At 41.8% G+C, this 23,092-nt stretch overlaps 2 protein-coding genes across 3 annotated transcripts; one reads left to right on the top strand and one right to left on the bottom strand.

Moving 5' to 3' along the window:
- Nucleotides 1–10: 10 nt before the first annotated feature.
- On the bottom strand, nt 11–6,711 carry rangap1b (Ran GTPase activating protein 1b). Its single transcript, XM_056366140.1, has 16 exons — nt 6,632–6,711; nt 6,124–6,240; nt 5,897–6,024; nt 5,620–5,679; nt 5,321–5,500; nt 5,042–5,176; nt 4,704–4,862; nt 4,485–4,598; nt 4,290–4,389; nt 4,011–4,095; nt 3,690–3,873; nt 3,299–3,382; nt 3,064–3,166; nt 2,652–2,740; nt 1,739–1,860; nt 11–1,512 (listed from the first exon to the last, which is right to left on the bottom strand). Exons 2-16 carry the CDS (start codon nt 6,233–6,235, stop codon nt 1,434–1,436), a joined length of 1,734 nt encoding a protein of 577 aa, XP_056222115.1. The 5' UTR covers nt 6,236–6,240; nt 6,632–6,711; the 3' UTR covers nt 11–1,433.
- Nucleotides 6,712–7,487: 776 nt separating this feature from the next.
- Nucleotides 7,488–23,054, top strand: zc3h7bb (zinc finger CCCH-type containing 7Bb). 2 transcript variants are annotated; one of them, XM_056366145.1, is made up of 21 exons: nt 7,488–7,714; nt 8,577–8,638; nt 8,721–8,757; nt 9,036–9,233; nt 9,960–10,118; nt 10,353–10,493; nt 10,581–10,623; nt 10,729–10,943; nt 11,104–11,398; nt 12,819–12,877; nt 13,020–13,119; nt 13,346–13,507; nt 13,655–13,860; nt 13,964–14,064; nt 14,201–14,382; nt 14,671–14,750; nt 14,987–15,258; nt 15,793–15,898; nt 16,303–16,411; nt 16,796–16,929; nt 17,312–23,054. In XM_056366145.1, the coding sequence occupies exons 2-21, from the start codon at nt 8,580–8,582 to the stop codon at nt 17,345–17,347; spliced, it is 2,694 nt and encodes an 897-aa protein (XP_056222120.1). In that variant the 5' UTR covers nt 7,488–7,714; nt 8,577–8,579; the 3' UTR covers nt 17,348–23,054. The 2 variants fall into 2 exon arrangements, with proteins under 2 accessions (XP_056222120.1, XP_056222119.1); XM_056366144.1 differs by having other exon boundaries at nt 10,729–10,952.
- The last annotated feature ends 38 nt before the right edge of the window (nt 23,055–23,092 follow it).

The raw sequence follows: 23,092 nt of genomic DNA, 5'->3' as shown, positions 1-23,092 counted from the left end.
ACACACAGAGTCAGGCTTGTTAGATTTGTTATATTTAAGACAGAGCATTCAGATTAACAACGTATCAGGTAAACAAACATCACCCTGACAATGTAAATGCAGTCCTCACACAGTCTAATGTTATTCAGAATATTATCTAAATGCCATTTAAGTGCATTGTATTCTCATTTTTTTTCCCCTTAAAAGCTCCATCACATCACCAACACATCAACGGCCACATGAAGGTAACAGTGAGGTAACACGCTGCAACTCAGTGTAATGCAACAAAGTCATGGAAGAGGATATCTTCCCATACAATAGATTATGGATTGGAAAAAAAAAAGAAAAGAAACATCAGGTAAAAGTGATTCTGGTCCCCTGAGCTCTGCAGTGTTATGACTGTGCTCAGTGCAGAGCAATACACACACATGCTGTGTATTCAGGTTCATGGGCGAGTGTGTGGTGCAGCCCATTCCTGATCACAGTCTGATGCACACAGTGCTCTGACTTGACTGGACCGCATGAGCAGCAGTATGGTGATTGTGATTGGACAGACTGTCCTCAAAGTTTTTCTTTTTTCCCTTCACCATGGAATTTTTCAAATAAGCAATGTCAAAAAATAACAACAAAACAGCATGTGAAGCAGCCTAGCACTAAAACGGAACAGTGAGGTCAGCTCTTTATCGCCGACTGATTTATTTTGATTTATATAGAGTGTAAGTTTTTTGTTCAGAATGATTCACACGTGTGGTTGTCTTGAACCTAAACATCTCTCAGCAAACCAAAGCCACTTTCTCAATGTAACAAACACCAGTTCATTTGAGATACAGGTTTAAAACAGGTTAAAAACCAGCAGATGTGAATTTGTGTTTATCAGAACTGTGACAATATCTGTTGTCAAAGGTTTCTGTACAGTTTCTGAATTTATTAAGACCTGGAAATAACTTTAATCTGTTAAGACATTTACACCGCTGTGTAAGGACCCTGTTGAAATAGATGCACTGTTTTGTTGTTTAGCCGTGAATTTTTAAACTGTAACTAAATACAAAGCAATACGTTGGGAAAAGTGCCAGACTGACATTGTCTAATGTTAGCTCCACTCACAGTTCATTTTTTACACATTAACCACTTGGTTATTAGATGTGTAGTTCTATATTTTTATTATTTGTATCTACATTTTCTATAAAAATATAAGTCACAAGCATAAGTAGAAAAATAAAGATTAAGTGATTATGGATAGTCTCTGTTATGCCTTCATAAAATATACAAATCAGGAGCAGAGATCAGTGGTTGTCTGAGTCCCTTGTTCAAGTGTAAAACATCCCTGTTGGTTTTGTTGATGAAAAACTGAATGTCAGTGCAGTGTGTGTGTGTGTGTGTGTGTGTGTGTGTGTGTGTGTGTGTGTGTGTGTCCCAGTGTTGGTACTGGCAGTGGCTGATCGGTGGGATCAGCGTTAGTCGTGGCACCTCATCTCCAGAGCAGAGCTCAGCCTCTCTCTGGCAGCACCGCAGGACTTGAAAGCTTCACTATTCCTGCAGATAAACACACACACACACACACACACACACACACGCACACACACACACACACACGCACACACACACACACACACACACGCTTAAAACCTCATAATCTCAACACTGCAACAGGTTACAAACTGTTCCACACCACATTTATGCTTAAACCGATCTTCACAGGTGTTCTTCACAAACACCACAGGTCAGATGTAATGAACCTTTAAAAGAACGATTTTCTTACTTGGACATGAAGGTGTGAAGCAGCGAGGCATGATGCTGGGGGAAGTAGTCCTGCTGGACAGCGTGTTCCAAACACAGCAGCTGGCCTGGGACCAATAACACCTTCTTCATCTTCCCCTCTCCCTGAAAAGCACAAAAGAAAAGTAAAAACTTCAGCAAAACAAAAATCCAGCAATTTTTGTTGTAAATCTTAAGCAACAGGGGAGAAGTAATCTGTAGCAGAAAGAAACTGGAATCACAGAATTTCTGCAGAAACTTGTACATGGACAGAATGGTTCAATAAAATCCTTCACATGCACATCGGATTCTGCAGCGAGGACTCAAGCAGAGTTTTTCTCAGGAAACACATGCAAACAAAGTCTCTATAACAGAGAATGGAGTTGCTGTGAGCTCCAGATTCAGCACAACATACGAAGGGAGATTTCTTAATCAAGACTTTGAACATATTAAATTATCTTTAGACTGTAACACAGCGAAGTAGTCTAGGCTCTGTAGGTCTCTTTTACAGTCTGCTACATTGCAGACTGTAAGTTTTTACTATGAGATACGAAACACTTTCCAAAAATGTGAATCCTGTCAGATCCAGATTCCTGCCTAAATAAAGAGTAATAATATGTTCAAAGTCTTGATTAAGAAATCTCCCTTCACATTTTTGGAAAGTGTTTTGTATCTCATAGTAAAAACGTACAGTCTGCAATGTAGCAGACTGTAAAAGAGACCTACAGAGCCTAGACTACTTCGCTGTGTTACAGTCTAAAGATAATTTAAGTTACTGTGTGTGGAATTTTTTATCTGATTTGAGTTTTTCTTCCTTAATAAAAGGGAACAATCCTCGAGCAATTGCTTAATCTCACTGATTCTGTGTCAGATTCTTAGAAGGCGAAGGGGCTCGGGGCACTGCAGCAGCACCGTACCTTGAGGACTCCCATCATGACCAGCAGCGTGGAGAGGAAGCAGTATGACTGGAGGGCGGGACCAGAGAGGAGCTTTTTGAACACATCATCTGTGGGACAAAGTGATAGAGGCCAGGGTCAAACGAGGCAGCAGAGGTTATTCTTTGTGTTTGATCCGTCAACACCAAAGAGATATTTGAACCGATGAGAGAGCAACAATGCACACAGCAGCAAAACACTATTGTGTGTCGCAGCGCAGTCTTTTTCATGTGTGGTCAAAGGTGATGAATTTCAGTTGGGGGTCGGTTGTATTCTGCTGTATAATGCAACATACTATACAAGCATTGTTAAAATGGAAATATATAAAAAAATAAGAACATTGTCAAAATGAGAACAGGAAGTAAAAGGTGAGTGACGGGAGTGTTTTATTCACCAATAGTTTCTAGAACTGCTGTCTTGGTCTCTGGTTCCTCACTGTACAAGGAAGCAATTTTCAGAAGGACTTCAGCCGCCTTGTGTGGGTCAGACGCATCAACCTGGTGAGAAAAGAGAAGAGTCTCAGCAACAGATTATATCACCTCTCTGCAAAGAACCTGCTGGGACATTTTATACCAATTCAACAAAATAATAATAAGAATAAAAATACTAATAATAATAATAATTCCCACCTGTTGCGACAGGTGTGTCCTCATCTCTCCCAGCTGAAGAAGCTTCTCAACAGAGGGGCAGCTGAGGAAAGACATGATCTCTGCCTGTAGGTGCACACACACACACACACACACACAGTCACAATCAGACACACAGCAGGAAACCTGATTAATGTTCCAGTCAGTGCAATATGATTAAGTCATTTGTTACTGAAAAAGAAACCTTGACAGGAAAGTATGAAACTATATTTTTAATCTATGAAATATGGATCTAAAATTATTTCATTACATCAAAATAATGTACAAGCTTTAAATTTATTCACAATATGACACTAGTTATTAGAAGAAAATAGACTCTGTACTGTATAAATACATACTGTTGGTTAAAAATGTGTGTTTTGTGTCAACTTACTGGGCTCTGAAGTTTCACAGGACTGTCTTCTTTTCTTGTCACTCCATTTTCCTTCACAATGTCTCCATCCTCTTCATTGTCTTCATTACAGTCGTCACTCACATCATCATCATCATCGCCTTCGTCGTCGTCGTTTTCATTGTCATCGTCGTCTTCCTCATCTTCAGGTTCTCCCTCATCATCACTGCAGTGAATTCAAAAGGAACAAAACATTTGTTTGAATATTTGCTCTACCTTGCTATTGTGCTGGTGAACAACTGGAAAACAGCTTCAGGAGAGATCGATTACTTAACGTTACACAAACAGCGACGCGTATATTACCTGAGTGATGCCAGCACGTCTCCTTTATCCATGCTCTCCATAGCATCTCTCAAAGCCTCACAGCCTTCCTCTCCCAGACAGTTACCTATCAGAGTCATGTACAGATTAGTTTCAAGCTCTTTAGTATGAACTATTTCTTAGTTCTATTTATACAACTTTCTTAGAACATTTCTATTTTTTAAAAACACATTTTCAAACTGTATAATTTATTCAGGATTTTTCATGTAACTGCTACTTCTACAGCGACAACAATTCCAGTTCTGCGTTCAGTGTACGCACCGTTCAGATCCACTTTCTCCATGTGAGGTTTGTCCATGACAGCCTGAGCCACCACTAGCGCAGCTGCCTCCGTGATCTCACCGAACGACAGATTCAGCTCCTGAAGACGAGGCGCATAAGAGAGCACTGTAATCGAGCTGGTGACAGAGCAAACACAAAGAGGCAGAAAATGCTGAACTTTGATACTGAACTCACCTTGAGGATCGGCAGTCCCTCTCTCAAGACTGCAGCGAGGGCGATGGCTCCTTCAGAACGGACCAGACAGTCGCCAAAGTTGATCACCTGGACGTTTCTCAGATGCTTCAGAGCCTGCGTGGCCAACAGAAGAAAACCATGTCCAGAAATATCAGCTGAAAACACATACATACAAAATTATTTTGTCTTATGGGGACATGTCTGAAAACAAGGCCTTACCTGTGCCATGGCCAGTGTTCCCTTCTTGGTGAAAGTGTTGTCATTGAAGTTGAGGACGCGGAGCTCTGGGTTGTGTCGCATGGCTGAAGCTAACGCCATCACACCTTTATGGTTGATACCATTCTGGGGCATGTGGACTTCCTCCAGGCTGCCGATCAACTTACAATGAAAAACAGAGACTCACTGTAATTATTTATTTGTTTACACTTATTACTAATATGTACCCCTATATATTTATAACAGAACCTGGCAACATTAATATCTCAAAATTTGGTTGTCTAATGTTAGTCCATGTATTAGAAGACCTGTCAATCAGTTTGGGAGGGTGTGTTTTCTACCTGAAAGGCCTTGGCGAGGGCACTGGCTCCTTCATTTTCCAGGCGGTTCCTCCCTGCGATGAACACTCTCAGTCTGAGTGGAGCTCCGTGGGCTGATGACTGTCTGTGACACTCAATCAGAGCTTCGGCCAAGATCTACACAAACCATTCACCACAGTTACTGGCTTATTCTAAATCTAGGACACTTTACAGACAAATACCATCTGAAGTGTGCTAGTTCAAGCTGGATGACAGTGTGATAATAATATGTCAAAACACACAAAAGGTCTGTGAACTCACCTTTCCTCCACCGATCCCCATGCCACAGTTGTTGAGCCTGAGCTCCCTCAAGGTGTGGCAGGAAGGGCTCTTCAGCAACTGCTCAATTCCCTTCACACCGTCCGGCCCAAAGGCGTTATCACTCAGGTCTAACTCAGTCAGCCTGGCCCCAGCACTCATCAATGCGCTGCCCAGGGATCTCTGACAAAAGCACAACAAAGAACATATGAAGCAGGCATTTCCTGAGTTCTGAGAGAATTTAATCACAAAACAAATCCTGAAAACCATGAGCTGCATAAAGAAGTGGCTGAAATTCTCACCAGAGCTGTTGGGATTTCAGAGCGCAGCCTCCCTGTAAACATGTCGCTCCAATAGCATCTCTGAGAGACACAAACAGTTTTTAAGAGAGAGAAAACAGTGTGGTGTTTTTTCTTTACTGCAACAGTGGGGATATGAAATGTCAAAAGAATTACATGGATATGAAAGTATTATTACTGCAAGACTGGATATTAAACCAGGGCACTTTTTCAGGTCCTAAATGTGTAGTATGGCTGCAGTCTGCTTTACTGGTAATGGAAACCATGATCTGAGGAATACCTGGAGCAGGTCTTTGCTCTCCAAAGCCTTGGCAATGGCTTGGGCTGCCTCCACGCCGACAGTGTTCCCCTCCAGACGCAAAGCTCTCAGACCCTGGTACTGCTCTATCTCACGGACCAACTCCTCCACTGAAAGCAAAGAGAACAGGTTATCCTGTTTGGACATGTCTACAGTGCACCATGACTACTGAAACAAAGCTCATCAGCACTCTCTGTTCAGCATCTAACCTGATTCCGCGTTGTCCAGCTTCAGTCCCAGGCCTTTATAGCTCAACTCTCCATCCCCGACATGGGTCTTGGAGAGAGCATCAGCTAGCTGTGCAATGTCATCTGAGGCCATAATGACTATTTAAGAGACATCCAGAGGTGAAACAATAGAAAGAAAACAGATTTTAGTGACATACTTAACATATAAATGATCTATATATGGCATTTAAACTACTAACTATACCCGAAATGGACAAATGATGTTCAGTGAGAATTGATACCTCACAGACGGATTATTTTCTAACGTCAGTTAAAGAACCATCAACAACAGTCAGGTTAGCTATTTAGCTTCACCGGTGCTAACTAAGTAGAAGTGCGCAACCTAAGAAACGCTGACATTAGTTAAACTAAACCTGATGTGACTGTGAGTCCGGAGTTTATAAAGTCAATTCACGTGTCTCTCAGCCATTTATTGGTAATTCAGCTCTGATTACAAGATAGAAACCCACTAATAGCGCTGACAACTTACTACAAAGAGTAGTTTCCTGGGAACAGACAGCGAACACACTCCGCTCCTTCCGCGCGGCGCGCCGGTTGCTAAACCATGTGATGTCATGCTGCCCCGGTTTCTTCTTCGTTGATTACGTTAACGTCAGCTAAAAATGATGTAAAGGAGTGTTTTACCGCCACCTGCTGTTTTCTGAATCCGCTCGGGGGGGCGGTTGAATTACTACATTTTCTAATTTAGTACATTTTAAATTAATAATTTTATTATATTATTTGACTAAAATACGTTTTAACAATGGTATGCTAATGTACTGTATTATTATTATCATTGTTATTATTATTATTATCATTATTATTATTATTATCATAATTACAGTATATTTATTTCTAACTGAAGATTCTTTTTGGTCCCATTTTTACGGAAGCGTAATGCATTCACGTGAAAAAAAATCTGCTGTTTTTCTGAATTAACGACATAATTATCTCCTTAATTCGGAAAAACAGGATTTATTTTATTTTATTCTTTTTAGAGAGAAGTAAAAAAAAAATGAATTAAGGAGATGATTATGTCGATAATTCAGAAGGAGGACTTTTATTTATTTATTTTTTAGAGAAAAGTTTTTCAAAAATCCTGTTTTTCTGAATCGACATAATTATCTCGTCAGAGAGAGGTTTAAAAAAAAAAGAGAGCAGATTTTCTTTCTTAAGTAAATGCATTACGCTTCCATAGTCGTGCAACTTTTACATATGTACAAAATGTGTATACTTTTCTTGCACAGGTAAAAAAAAAAAAAAAAACTATAACCTAACATAAACAGTGACAAAGTGTCTGCCGCCCTCTTGTGACCATTCTCCTGGAAACTTGTTGCGATACGGAACTGGCCAAAACAGCTAGCAATTAGCTAGCTAACGTTAGCCAGTATCCAGTAGCAGTGGTAGCGCAGAGAAACTCGTGCTCCGTCCACATACCAATGACAGGGACACTAAACTTACAAATATGCGCCTGGATATTGACTGATATTTGGCTGGCTAGTTTTTCCTATCTTTATCGCCAACGCTCTGTGAAGCTATCTCTGATCTGAAAGGCTCAGTAACCTAACTCTCGGTGAGTTGCCGTGTTGAGTGGGGGCTTTGGCTATTAGCTGGGACTCCACTAGTAAATTAAGTTAGCTAACTTACCAGGTAGCTGGTTAACACTGGGTTTGTATGCAGTGTAGCCATATCTGTCAGCTGAACAGTTATTCATTGTGAAATATATATGAGATGATACAACGCATGCAACGAAAAGAATCAAACGTTTTAAACGCTAAGTTAGCTTTCTTCATTTCTCCAGTCAAGCTATTTTATGGTGATTAGCATGTAGCCTGAGTGAGCAGGTAGCGTTAGCTGATTGATCCCAACCACCGGTAGGTAAACTCCGGTCCCATTAATATTGACTACACTAACGCCATTAGCAGCTAACTCAATGCAAGTTGTCTATTTTACATGCATCGCTGTCGGTGTGAGGTTTAGTTGGAGTAAACGAGCTGTATGTCTGCATGTCACGCTAACGTTAGCTAATCATTTCCACAAAAGTGTTATGGCTAACGGTCAAATTGAGTATGTAACATTTCCCTTCCCTCAAAAATCAACGGTTTTACTTCAAATATATCCTCGGACGAACAAAATGACACCGTAGCTAACACTAATCAGTAGCCGGCTTCACCGTTAGCTGTACCCGCTGTTTGTTTACGCAAGTCCGATGATTGCTTAGCGTGTTTTGGTGGCAGGCCTTGACTTGTCCAGGACGACTACAGGTATTTGGAGCTGTTTGAAGACGTTTTTAATAATTGCAGATCATAACCGCGTCCTCTAAGATACCAAAGTTATGTGTGGTTGGTTTGATTGTAGCTGTCAAAGCTGTTAATAATGCTCTGCAAGAAGTGGAGTTTTAAACTGTTACAAGTCAACCTTGTCTTCACCCTCAGGATATGGATCCTGAACGACTGAAAAGAAGAGAGGAGATTCAGAAAGCAATGAGTTTTATCCAGTAAGTGAACGACTACTGGTGACTTTTAGTGACCACTTGGATATGGAGAAAGCTGACAGCCTTCTTATATTTCTGTCCACAGGTCATCATTGCCTTTTCCAGAGCCAGAGAGTTATGAGGTTTGCGTTTACCCCCTTTATCCCTGCTTTTTTGCTATCACCATTGTGCTCCCACAAAATTTACTCTCAGACTCCACCATGCCCATACTCATTTTGCTCTATTATTTCCTGGACCTAAATTTGAACTCATTTTATCTTGTCCTCAATCTTCCTCTCTTGCTTTACTTGTTCCCTTCTTTATGTTCTCTTTCTGCCAAATTCTGACCATCTCATATTACCCCTACCCCATTTTTCAATATTTTATCTCTCTTTATAATCCTTTTGCACATTCCCTTTAGACATTTCTGACCCAGTTGGTGTGTAACTTGCTGGATGAGGGCAATTCTTGCTTTCGAGATGGAGATTGGCGCCAGGCGACCCAGCAGTATGGGGAGGGAATAAGTGTTGCCCGCTACGCCCAGGCTGAGGCTCTTGTCATTCCTCATGAGCTGCTGGAGAGCCTCTATGTCAACAGGGCTGCTGCCTTCTACCAGATGGTGAGGGAGAAGGGGAATGGTGGGGATGTGTCACCTGCAGATATAAATGACAACATGTTTATGTGGATTAGTAGAAAAGTGTAGGGGATGGATTTTTAGATGACTTTTAATTAGTCAGTTACTGTCAAACCAGTAAAGGTTTTGAACTGTTGGTCTCAGACAACAAACGTATTCACTGAGTAATTATTAGATATTTGTGCCACCAAAGTAGATTTTGGGTGAATCTGCCAAATCTTTGTTACTGAAATAACTCAAATGTGAAAGTTAACTCCCAAGATTACCTATTGCATTTACAGTTAATTTAGCTGCAGAGTTTCAGTTCTACATCACCACAGTTTACAAGCTTTTATTAATTTTTTGTTTGCACGCACTGTGGTAATCTGATTATTTTTCTGTTTGTCTGGGTGAGAGTAGGGAGCCAAATCTTTTTTGTGACAGCAATCAGTGGGGTTGGTGGAAGGTGTTAAAAGACACAATATGGTGTCGTTTGTGGTCGATAGATCAAGATGCCTGCCAGTTTGACAGTTCTGTGTTGGTGTTTTTCTAAGCAACATATAGCATGTTCGCCAGCAGGAAGGATCTGACATGACGTGGCCACTCAGTATCACAGATTGTTTTCTACATTAGGGGATTTTACTTTGACAGAAGAATTTGTTTTTACAGTGTCAGCGTAACTCTTGTTGTTCTGTGTTAAATGACACTCATTGTCTTTCTTTCTTGTTTTAGAGGGAGTATGATCGAGGTGTTCAGGACTGTGACAGTGCACTGTATGTGTCAGAAGGCAGCCGCAGGGCTTTGTACCGGAAAGCAATTTGTCTGAGGGAGTTGGGACGACTCAGAGACGCCTATGAGTGTGGAACCAAATGTCTCCTCACAGCACCACACGTATGTCATCAGCACTGAAAATATTGACACAAATGACTTTTGTCCAAATCATCAAGTTTGAAATTGAACATTTCCTTTCAGTGTTTCCCCCAGGAAATTAGTAAGTGGAGATAGCAAGCATTTTATTTAATGCATACATTTGCAATAGAAATGACTTCATGCACTACATCGTGCTTCATATTATAATTTACCTGAAAATGAATTAAACTCTTCTTGTTGTAATTGATCTTGCAGGACCGACAGGTGAGTGACCTGGCCCAGGATCTAGCCAATAAACTGGGCCTGAAGGGCCGTAAAGCTTACGTCAGCCCTCAGACAGAGTCCACAGCCAATGAAGGGGAGAGTCACGGGGAGACTTCCCCACCCACGGGAGAGGTGGGTGCTATTGTCACAGTGTAGAGCTTTTGATGCGGTGACTGAGTGAGAGGCTAATGGGGTTATATTCTCTTGCTTCCTCCTCAGATGTCCTCCAACGGGCTGGAATCTCTGGGTGACATTGGACCAGGTATGGCAAACTGGCAAACCTTGAACATGTCTGATCCCACACAGCCTCGCTTCTCTGTTCCCACATTCATCCCCTCCTCTGCATTGCTGTTTTCCTCCTCGTCAGCGGACATATCAAGTGCACAGTGCATCCCAGCTCCTTTGGCCACGCCCATCCCAGTCAGTGATGAACCGGCACCCCCGTGCACCGAATTGTCAGAGAGCCCCAGCAGCCAAGCCCTGCCTCCAATGCCGTACTCTGTCCCGGTATCTGAGCACATGGACGAATGCAGCGTCATCAAAGATGAGCTAGACAGTCTGCTGGAATGCATCCCCAAGAAAGTCAGTGAGGCGAGTGAAGGACAGAGACAGACAAAAATAAATGAATTAGCCACACACCCTTAAAGGGCAATTATTGTTTTTATTTTTATTATTATTTCAGCAGCAAAGTTGGTCTTAGTTATTTTAACTCAATGAAATTTCTGTCGGTGTCATGATTCAGAGTCCAGTCCAGGGTGCTATACCCACCAACCTTCCCAACACTGCGGTTGCCCTCCGGCCTCCATACTCCCCCAACCTTCCAGCCCCGTCACCCAAGCTTCCCCCAGCCTTCTTCAGCTCCCCCATGAGTGACATGCCCCCTCTGGAGTCTTACTCGCCGCTGGCCCAGCGGGACCAAGGCTCCACCCAGGCGCAGGACGCACTGGGAAGCTTCGCCACAGGGGCTACGGATGGAGAAGGGAAAGCAGGAGTCGCCGCTGGTGGGCTGGACTCGTTGTCTGAGTACACTCTCCCAGGTGAGCTAAAAGGCGTCATATCATGTGTTTTTATCTGATTGAGTGGAAAATTATCATTGATTTGTAACAAGTTATTTCAGCATGTCAGTAGATTCAAATGGCAGAGAGAGATAATATGGACATTTTTAAACTTCAGTCACTAGAAATCTTGTAATGATTTTTGTAAATGACACATTGCGTGTCATGTTTTCCGTAGTTGACCTCTCTGTGATAATTTTATCCAAGAGAAAAATGTATTGTTAGTGAACGCTCCTTTAATGTTTGCCGCTCCACTTATGCTGATGAGTCACATGTACAGTAGCAAGAAACAGTAAGTGAACCCTTTGGAATTACCTGCATTTGTGTTTGAATTTGTCGTAAAATATAGTCGGATCTTCATCGAAGTTACAATTATGAACAAACACTATTTTAGCTGATAAAACACAAATCACTTTGTTTTTCTTCTTCATATTGAATACATCATTTAAACATTCACAGTGGACGATGGGAAAAAGTATATGAACGCAATGACATCAACAAAAGCAAATTTAAAAACCTGGAGCCCAGTCAAGGACATGAGATTGGAGGTGTGCATTAGAGCATCTTTGACATATTTGACATTTTTAAGTTTTCTTTTCACTAGAAGCATCTGTTGATGTAAACCATATCTGCACAACAACATGAAAACATCATCTCAACACTGAAATATAGTGGAGGGTGCTTCAAACTTCAAACTATGAAAATCCCCCTTTTGGAGTGGGCCAGTCAGAGCCCAGATGTTAATCCAGTAGAAATGAGCTGAAAAGAGCCACTCACACCAGACATCATAAAAAATATGTCTGAGTTGAAGCAGTTCTGTAAAGAGCAATTCCTCCTGAACATTGTGCAGGTCTGATCCACAGCAAGTGGAAGGTTTACCAGCTATTAAATCCAAGGGTTCACTTACTTTTTTCACCATCGCTGCTAATGTTTAATGGATGTGTTTTATAGAGACATGAGAGATTGTAATTGTTTGTGTGTTATACGGCTGAGGTTATGTCCACAATAATACATTGTCATTTTTAAAATGGCGATCTCAGTCCAGACAAACTTTTTAGCTCCATATCAGAAATACTAACAAACAAACAAAATATTCTATTCTAACTGGTGTGAACTTTTAGCTGTGCTTCTCAGAAGTGGCTGCAACAGGAATGATTGAATTTAGTGTTTTCTTTTAATTTGCATGGCAGGATGAATTAAGCCTGTAAAATAATGTTGAAGGAATAGAGTGATACCGAGGGAGCATGATCAGTACAAGCTGCTTAACTTGCTCTTGCTCAGTTACCAGAGCACAGTTTCTAGGGAGTTTTAACCTGAGCTGTGCGTCAGCAGCAGACGGTGTGAGTCAGCATCATTTCAATATGGTGTCTGACATCAGTGTCCTTGTGTCTGTGGTCTTCAGGGGGACGAGTGTGTCCCAGCTTCATCCCGGGAATGCGCAACAACAGCGCTGCACACGCAGTAAGTAACACACACACAGTATTTAATTCTTCATTCTTGTCTTCATCTCTTGCAATGCAGACATTTTTGACTATGCAGTTATGGTGCTAAGCATCTCTTTCTGTTTTATATCTCATCTCCTTTCCCTCCTCTTCTTTCTCAGAATGGTCCAGCAGGAACAAACCTGTCTCTGCTCTCCAGGAATCCTCTGGCAGCCACGCATGAGTTTCGGCAGGCCTGTCATGCCTGTTACAGCCGAATAGGTTCGTCCAACACTTTTTCTTACCAGCGTTTGACTAGCTGCTCTTTTCCCTTCTTTTTTTAAATATTCATAATTGGATGTTGCAGTGTTGCTTTCTCCACCAGCTCATGAAACCGGGCACGCTGTATCATATGTGAAGTGTTCAAGCTTTGTTTTTAAAATCAATTACAAATAGGAATTGTGATGGCACTGTAACTTAACCCTCTCTTTCCTCCTCTCGCTCACAGGTCCACATGTGATGGACTACAAGTATCAGCCAGAGGCAGCACACCGCTGCAAACGAGATGTTCTGCTATGTCGCCTCAAAAACACAGATGACCCCACCTGGAAGAGGATCCGGCCCCGGCCTGCTCGGAACAACTTCCTGGGGGCATTTGTACTCTGTAAAGGTGTGTTTGCACTGTGAATTAAACTCCCAAGTGGATGATCGAGGGGGGGGGGATTTAAGTTGAGAAAGAGCAGCCAACAGTCAGGTGCAGTTGACTTGTGTTTAAATTTCCCCTTTGCATACTCACTCTCCCTCCATCCTCCCACAGAGGTGCAGGAGCGTCAGGAGTGTCAGTACGGGGAGAACTGTACGTTCGCTTACTGCCAGGAGGAGATTGACGTGTGGACGCAAGAGAGGAAGGGTGCACTGAGCCGAGAGCTGCTGTTTGATCCACTGGGCAGCACAGAGCGACGGGCGCTCAGCGTCACCAGACTGCTGCAGCTCCACATGGGCATGTTCATGTTCCTCTGTGAGGTAAGACCAACGTGTTTCTAGGCATTCAATCTCTTCTTTATGATGTGTTTTGATTGGTCACCTTTGACTGACAGTTACCTGCATCTCCTTCCTCTTCCTGCAGGAATGTTTTGACAGTAAGCCTCGCATTATTAGCAAACGCAGCAAAGAAAACTTAGCAGTCTGCTCAAACCTCACAGCTCGACACCCGTTCGACGATAACAAGTGAGTGTATAGTGTTTTCATATTTTGATTTTTGTTTAAATACAAAGTCCTACGATTGCACTATTGTCCTGTAAAATAAAAAAAATTTTGCTGCCTCTGTGAAAATGTATGATGACGTTACCTGTACCTGCTGCAGGTGCCTGGTGCATGTGGTGAGGTCAGCCAATGTGCGCTACAGTAAGGTGCGTCCCCTGCACCCCCTCTGCCAGTTCGACGTATGTCGCCATGAGGTTCGCTACGGCTGCCAGCGAGAGGACAGCTGCTCTTTTGCGCACTCCGTCATAGAGCTCAAATGCTGGGTCCTACAGCAGGATACTGGTGGGTAGAACACACACACACACGCACACACACACACACACACACACACACACACATAGCTTTTAGCTGTAATAAAATGTAATCCAGAAAACAATGTTACTTTCTCTGATTAATAATAGAAGTTTGCCGTATTGACAATTTGAAATAAAGTCTAAGATGTCGATATGGAAAAGGTATCGTTGTAACAAGACAGCAATTAACACCAACAGCTGACTATTAATACAGTATCTTGTAAGTGATTAAGTCATTGGTTTTTTTCATAGCACTGCTCCTTAATGTTTTCTTCAGGTATCACCCATGAAGAGATGGTGCAGGAGTCTAAGAGACATTGGCAAAGGCTGGAGCAGAACGCACAGAAGCAGCAGAAGGTAAGACAGGAAAGGGCATTGAGACAGTTTGTGTTGTCAGTTTAAGACTTGCAGATGTACTCTCATTGTGATGTTGCTCTCACAAACTTCTTCTTCCATGTCTATTCAGGCCATGATTGTGTATCCAGCTTTAATGAAAATGCAATCATTCATGAGTAAAATGAGCTAAAATGTTGTCTGTGACGATTGTTCTGTTATGAATGATAACTCCTCACGTCCGTGTCTGTGTCTTTCAGCCTATCCATATCCCACATCCGAGCAGCAGCGTACCTGCAGGAGGAGTAGGGGGAATGGTGGGTGGGGGCGGAGGAATGGGGGGAGACGGCCTAGGTGGAGGCGGTGTGAGCCCAGTGGGAGGTGTTGGGGTGGGCGGTCTGGGAGCAGTAGCGGGACGGGGACGTCCCCTCAACCTGAAGATGAAATTTGTGTGCGGCCAGTGCTGGAGGGAAGGACAGGTCAACGAGCCCGACAAGAACCTCAAGTACTGCACAGCCAAAGCACGGCACAGGTGAGGCCTGTCTTTCCACGCCCACCTGCACCGGGTCAAAACAATACAACACAATGTGAAGTTACAGAGCCCAAATATTCACTTTGTCTTAATTCATAAAGAAGGCCAATGAGATTTTTATTTTCAAATCTGATCTTTGCGGACTCGCACACAGACGGCTGTGGACAACACGGACATGTTGTTGTTCTTATAATACTTCCGTCTCGTTCGCTTGGAGGAGCGCATGTGCAGTTGGTGCCCTTGTAGTAGTGGCAGACAAATTGGAGAGTCAGCAGACATCCACACAGAGCCTCACATGCATCCTCTCATGACAAAATGTAGGTCACACGGACCCTGGTTTACTCACAGATGCAGAAATTATAACACTGGCTAAAGGCTGTGTATGTAAATTGCATATTAGAAGTCGCTTGGATTGGGGTTAGAGTCCTTTTCTGTCGTCATGTTGTTATAGTAGCATCCAAAGTGTATACCAAAGAACTAAATGAAACTCCTGACTCTCCTGTTTGAGTTAACATTAGCTCTCTGTCTCTCTAGCTGGACGAAGGAGCGTCGGGTTCTGCTGGTGAAATCATTTGAGAAGAAGAAGTGGGTTGTTGTTCGGCCTCTGCCTTTCTCCCGCACCTACCCACAGCAATATGATGTGAGTTCCTCCATTTTTTTTTGTATTTTTCCTTCAGTTGTTACGCAGTCTTTCCTCTTCGCTCCCTCCGCCTCTCCACCCCTCTCACATGCTGAGTGCAGCTGACTCTGTTCTCGCCCTCTGGGACAGGTGTTGTTGTAAACCTCCTTACCCCTGCAGCTCGGCCTTCTTGCTCTGTAATGCCAGCGAGTCTTTGACGGCGTTTTCATGTTGATTTCCACAAGTTTTTAACTGGTTGCTTTCAACCCCCCTCACAGATTATTTGAATGTTGGTTTTTTAAAGTAAGTGTTAAGTTTTATCCAAATCTTTATAGAGACCACAGTAGTGTGGTCTATAACTGACATACACAAAAACAGTGCTGTCGCTATCACTCTGTAACACCTGCCTTTTGCCTGTCACGCAGATGTGCGTGCATGTGATGAAGCAGAAGAAGTGCCACTATATTGGGAATTGCTCGTTCGCTCACAGTCTGGAAGAGAGGGACGTCTGGACGTACATGAAGAACAACAGCTGTAAGCTCCTGCATCCACCTCGAACCACTGTTCTGTTCACACGTTTAGATCTAGATTTGTCTGAAGTTTGATTTGATCGGAACAGCTTTTGTAATTTTGCATTTCTAATATCAGTTTAGAGAAAAAATAGAAAAAATAGCACATCTGTGAAGTCATCTTTTATTTATGGAGGCCTGTTTTTCAATTTCCGATCAGGTCCTGCTTCCGTGTCTCGCTTTATCCACCATTACCGTCCTGATAAAAGCCTTAAATTACATTGATTTTTTTTAAGTGCCTACCCGACTCCACATGCACTGATTATTCTTCCACGTAACACACTGTATAGAAGGTTACTGAGGTTGTCTTCCTTTTCTGTCTCTTTCTTCTCCTCACCCCCCCCTGCAGTGAGAGACATGCAGCAGATGTATGAACTGTGGCTGCAGCTCACCAATCAGAGTAGACGCACAGACAGCTCTGCTGTGACCCCGCCCCCAGAGGACAAGCAGGTCACCATAACAGCAGATTACACAGAAAGCATGGTGAGTGGTAAATAAGACTTGCATGGCAGGTCAGATGTTTCAGTGGGAATATCAGCTGAAAATGCCACAAACAGTTTCTCCACTAATGTTTCAAGAAAAATCTGATGAATAAAATGTTGATATTTAAATTTATACGACAGGATGCTGCTCCAGCTTGTTGCTTGCACTGTACAATATATCACCGGAGACTATAGAGAAATTAAGTTGTAATTTGTCAGTCGGACAGCTCGTCGTATTTGTATTTGACACTGTTAAAAATAAACCTAAGAAAGAAATTTGCTTACAGAGTCTTATACAACCTTGTCACTTTGTCTCTTTTGCTTTAAGTCGACGTGACTGTTGGTGTGTGTGAGAGATGAGCTGTGTTTGTGTATCGTTTCAGGGAGGCCGGCGGTTGTCAGACGGGGACGACCTCTGAGTTTTGCTGTGTTGACCAGAGGCAGCTGAGCTACAGCCAGAGACCGACAGGCATGCCACACCAGCTACAACTGAACAGTCTGTCACCTTACCAGTCTGACCTCCTCTAGCATCTAGCCAGCAGTGCGAGAGAGCAGATGGACACACAACAAAACAGTTGACCCCACACACACACACACACACACACACACAATACACACACACACACTCGAAAACACACAAACACATTCACTCAGTACGATACACAAATTACAGGCACCGATTAACGCAAAGAGAAAGCTTTGTTAGTAAAAAAAAGTACAGGACTTTAGCGTTTTGTTTTATATCATGCTGCAGTTACACACAGCTCCTTTAGGTTCCCCTCCAGCACATTGTACCGCAGAACTTCCACAGACAACTAGTTCTACTCTGACTAAATTAATCAGCTAGTGTTCCCTAGTGCTCTTTGGATCAATTCTGTGTCCACCAAGCACATCTTTTGTTTTTGTTTTTTGTTTTTTTAAATCCTCGCAGGACTGAATTAATCCTCGGTTGGGCGCGCTGGTCGCAGCTCTTGAATATTGCTTGGTGATAAGTCGAAACTCAATTGAAGCTCAGCGCTCACACAGGAAGAAAAAGAAAGTTAAAATTGTAACTTTGGAGTGCCAAAAATGCCAAGCCCTCAGTGCCGTCGATGGCAGATGAGACTGAAGAAACGATGAAGCATAACTGAAAGAGGTTCTTGGTGGACACTCCTCGTAAAGCTGCGTAACAACCAAATCCTACTCTCCTCCCTTCATGGGAATATAGCGAGAGGATCAAAATAACTTTTTGGAGATAAATGATTTTACGCGTCATTTTTTTTCCAAGGGGAGTTGTACTTCCTTGTTATATTGTCTGCCATATTGGTAGAACGCTATGAATGTAACGCCTGCATGGGCCTTTAAAACGAGGAAATTAGTCGTTTAAAACATTGCTGTGGTTGTGGAATGTATGCAAGTCTTACTTATATGCCCCGAAAACAAACTTGTGTAACATTACAGTTTCCCCCAGCCTCCTCTTTATTGATAGAAAAAAAAAGGTCCTTTGATAGCTGGTTGTGGATTCATAACAACAGTTGCAGTGTGGGACGAGCACAGACAACACACACACCCTCACATATTAACCTTGTAGTTGCTGTCAGCCAACGTCCAGGTGAATCAAAGCATGCTTGAATGTCAGCTCCTTTCAGATTGAATAAAAAGGGGGTTAAAATGACAATTTGGCAACAAGAAAAAATCTCATCTTAACATATGGGGATAAAGTAAGTAGCTATGCAGTGTCATGTGCTTTAAGCTGCTGACAGATGTGAAGCTGGTGTAGGAGGGCTACACAGAAGTGGCTGCAGCACAGGTGCAAAGTCCTGCCTAGAGCTGCTCTCAGCCATAGATCAGTTCAGACCGCCGTTGCCCATTAAGAAATGATGACCTCACTTGGACTGAAGCACAGTGAAAATAGAGACTGTGCAGAAGGTTTAAGTTGTGAAAAAATAGCTTTGTAGTAATTTAAGAAGAAAAAAAAAAGAAGATGAATGATTATTTAAAGACTAAAAATCTGGGAGAAAATTATTGAAGAAAAAGATTGAAGGTAATTAAGAATATATTTTTCTATAGTCGGTCATTAGATTAAGATAATTTGAATGTAAGGGCAAGTTGCCATGTGTTCAGTTGAACTGGGGTCATTATTTCACTGAAACCCACCATGCTCGCACAGCCTTCAAATGGAAACCTGTGTTCCTCATGCACACACACACACACACACACACACACACACACACACACACACACACACACACACACACACACACACACACACACCCAGATGTTTTGTTCCAGATAGCTAACGGTAGCCCTGAGATAAACCTTTTCATTACGTGAAACCTGCTAGCTTGAGACAGGGAAACGATTCGCACCACACATTGTGCCTATAAACAACACATCCACATGTGACACGAACACACACATGCAAAAACGCGCACACACACACACACACACACACACACACAGGCAGGATATCTGTTGTTATCATATTCTAGCCTTTAATGTGGACGGAGAAACAATGGAGGTATGTTTATATTCAAATACATATACACACATATTATGCATATTTACAAATAATGGTATACTACTAATAATAATTGATAACTTAGCGGTTAAGCTTAATAAATATATAACCTGAAAAGCTGTATTGATTACATAGAAGAACTTCTTGTTATTGAGGTATTGCTATATGACATGTATCGCTGAACTAGATGACTATAGTGAATTTTTTTTTTTTTTTTTTTTTTTTTTTAATGATTCTTTTATTTTGTAATTCTTCCTTCTGTGTGGGTTGTTCCAGACAGGGTTTGTTTGAAGGGATTGCAGCACAGATTGATTTGAGTTTCAGGCTGAATATGTGGAAATGGATTACTGAGGGTTAAATCTTTACATGAGAGCAGAGAAGTGGAGTGAGTCATCCAACTGAGAGGGCTGCTGCTGTTTTTTTGTTTTTGTTTTGTTTTTGTTGTTTTACTTCACAAGTACAGCATCTATACTGCGTGTGCACAACATGGAAAAATTTCCTGTGCTGCTAATTTTCTATCCAGAGTGGCTTCAGCTCAGTGCATTAATCCAGAGAATGGCTTCACTTTCCAAAAATACTGATATTACACTAAAGCAGTTCTGGGAATATTATGGTTAATGGGTGTAAAATGTTAAAGGAAGAATGAATTGAAAGAAGAGACATTTTCCCGATAGAGGAGGTTGTTAAACCACAGAATAATCCACATGTGTTTTGTGATGTTCCAGCTCTGTCTGCAGTCCCTCCATTGAGGTCATTGTATAAATAGAAAATAGAGAAATGGTTGCAACACCAAAGTTGTCTTAATTATCCAGCTCCTGAAAACTGACTTAATCAGAATTTAGATTCCCAATGCAGATCTCAGATCAGTTTCACTGGTCACTTCGGCAGCGGTTTTTTGGGAGGTTGATAATGAGCCCTTGTCTGGAACAGCCCAGGTATTAGCTTCTTTGAGGGATCGTATTATTACTACTCCTAGTATTATGATGAATATGATGACGATAATGATTGCTATCTATTGACTATTTCTATTTCTCTTCTATATGCTATTGATATATGTATGTTAATTGCAATGTATAACTCTCTCTTTATATATGTATCCATGTATGAATATAATAATTTACAGTAAATATGCGTCTGTGTATGCAGCAGTGCACAGCTCTGTCTGGGAGGCAGTGAGCACAAAACATCCAATGTCTTGATAGTCGCTGTAAGGTTCTTGAGTTTTTAAATCCTACAGGTGGTGACGTCAATTATCAGCCACCACCGGCTGTAGGTTGTCAATAGTACAAGATATTTTACACAGTATGGTAGACCTGCTATATATTAATGTTGTCTGAGCTCTGTTTGTAGGCCTTAGGATAGTTAAGGCACTGGTCAAAGGAAGAAAAACAAAAAGAAGAAAAAAAAAAAAAAGATAGTTGATGATTTAAGTATATATATATATATATATATATACTGTTTACTGTTTCCCCTCGTCAGTGTCTCAATGTTGACCTACTAGCAGAGCTCTTTGCTCACTGCCTGTGCTGTGCGTTTTTGTGTAATTTGATTCACCGGACAGAAGGACAGATCTGGAAACATAAGCATACATAGAGGCCTATATACTCCCATATAGCGCCTTATTCGATATACACCACCTATAAGATGATACATACCCCTATTGTATAATCCTGCTTACTATATACAGTATATGATACCTGATACCTATTATAATACTTAGACACCCTTATAAGGTAATTTAGATAAGAGATGGTGGAGCTGTTTGGTTTTTTTTTTGGTTTTTTTGTTTTTTTTCTGTGGCTGTGGAAGAGTTTGCTGTGGTCAGTAACGTGTTCCCATCTTGTTTTTCATTGAGTTTAAAAAGTTGTTAGGAGAGAGTGCCACATACTCAGATGGACAAAAAAAAAAAGAAAATTGTCCATCCATTGAGAAACCTGCTGAAATGAAATGATTGCAGAGCATTGGGGGGAGGGAGGGGGGGTTTAACTTCCTTTGTTGGAGAAAGACCAGCATTGATGATGTAACTGACACGCAAAGAAAAGAAAAAGATGTCTGTGCTGCATGTACTGTGTGAGTGAGTGTGTGAGTGAGTGTGTGTGTGTGTGTGTTAAAAGCAGGCGAATAATGACACAAATTTACACATAAAAAATCTCACATCCCGTAGTAATTTTTATTACATTAGCACAGATTTTCCATGTGCTGTCCAGTGTATACTTTATCACTCTACCTTATCCAATACAGCCGATTGCTATTCATGCTGAAAAGGTGGGGAAGGGGCTGAAGGTTGCAGGGCAGTGGACATTGACCCTAGTGCAGAAATCCCTGTCCGTATCTGTGGGAGAGATTTGGTAGTAAAATAGTTCAATATTTGTGAAACTTTACATCTTCCTTATCGTCCAGAGCACGATCAATGCCACAACCGCAGAGACAGTTTTGGAAACTAAAATGCAGCCAAGAAAACAAGATCCTTCGACTTAGAAAAGATTTGATTTCTCTTATGCGTCAGTGTGGCTTAACTGAAACATGCGTTGTGTTACTCATACCTACCATACTTAATACAGTTTGTTAAAGCGACAGGCCCTGAGTGAAATCAATTCGCTGTGCAATGAAATAAGGTTTTCGCCATTTGAAACGCTTGAATATTTTCAGTTCATTGTGAAACTGTGACACACTGGACAGTGGCAGAGGACGACGGTCGAGTAAGCTGCGCTGCTAAAAGGACGTGCGTGGGGACACATGTCGCGAGTGATCGGAATCGCATTGCATCCTGGGTGCGTTCACACCCGAACTTAGAGCTGTCCGCTCGTGATCAGATCACCTGAGACGGATGTTGATACCAGGGCTGAACAGTTAACGATGAAGTCGGAATTACATCCCTACAAGCTTTGACTCCCCCCCAACACATGCAGACTCTCTCACTGCCTTTCATGCCTTCAGACATTTTAGCACAGACATGGTTGCATTTAAGCAATTAACAACATATGAAATAGTTTTTGTTCGTTTGTGAAAGGCAGAAGGTTCATGCTAATATATATATATATATATATATATATATATAGTTTTGTGACAGACCTCAGTGCTTGATAAAGCAGAAGTAGGAAATTATCACTTTCCTGAGAGTCACTTGACTGAAAGGTCATCTTTGATCTGGAGTGGTTTCTGTCTTGTGCATCAGTCCTGATTAAAACATCCTGCTGCGGTTTTAATGAAATGACATGGTTCTCAGTTGTGAAACAAGATTGTGCTCAACAAATATTCATGTGACACCCCCCACCCCCCCTCCTGTCCTGTCCCCTTGTACTGTTTGTGTCATTCGGTTTGCGACACCCAACACACGCCTACACAGCCACAAAAAAACCCCTAAATCGGTTTTTCAATCAGTTAGAAAATTATTGGTTATTTGAATTGTTTTCAACAACTCGGATGAAGAAACCAGGGTTGTACGAAGTGGAAAAAACAAGGCCTCTTTTTGTACTGTATTTTTACATTTCGTTGTTTTATGATTTGTTTTATCTTCTTGACTTTGTTTTCTCTTTTCTCCTCCCTGGTTGGAATTTCATGATCACACAAGTGGACCAAATCTCTTGAAAGCATTTAATAAACAGACTGTTTTAGAAAAAAAGAAACGTGTTTTTTCCATTTTTCAAAGCACACAATCACATAA

This window comes from Seriola aureovittata, chromosome 21 (assembly GCF_021018895.1).
Source record: "Seriola aureovittata isolate HTS-2021-v1 ecotype China chromosome 21, ASM2101889v1, whole genome shotgun sequence".
NCBI lineage: Eukaryota > Metazoa > Chordata > Actinopteri > Carangiformes > Carangidae > Seriola > Seriola aureovittata.
The sequence above is the reverse complement of the archived record's forward strand: the minus strand, read 5'-3'. Positions and strand labels throughout refer to the sequence as shown.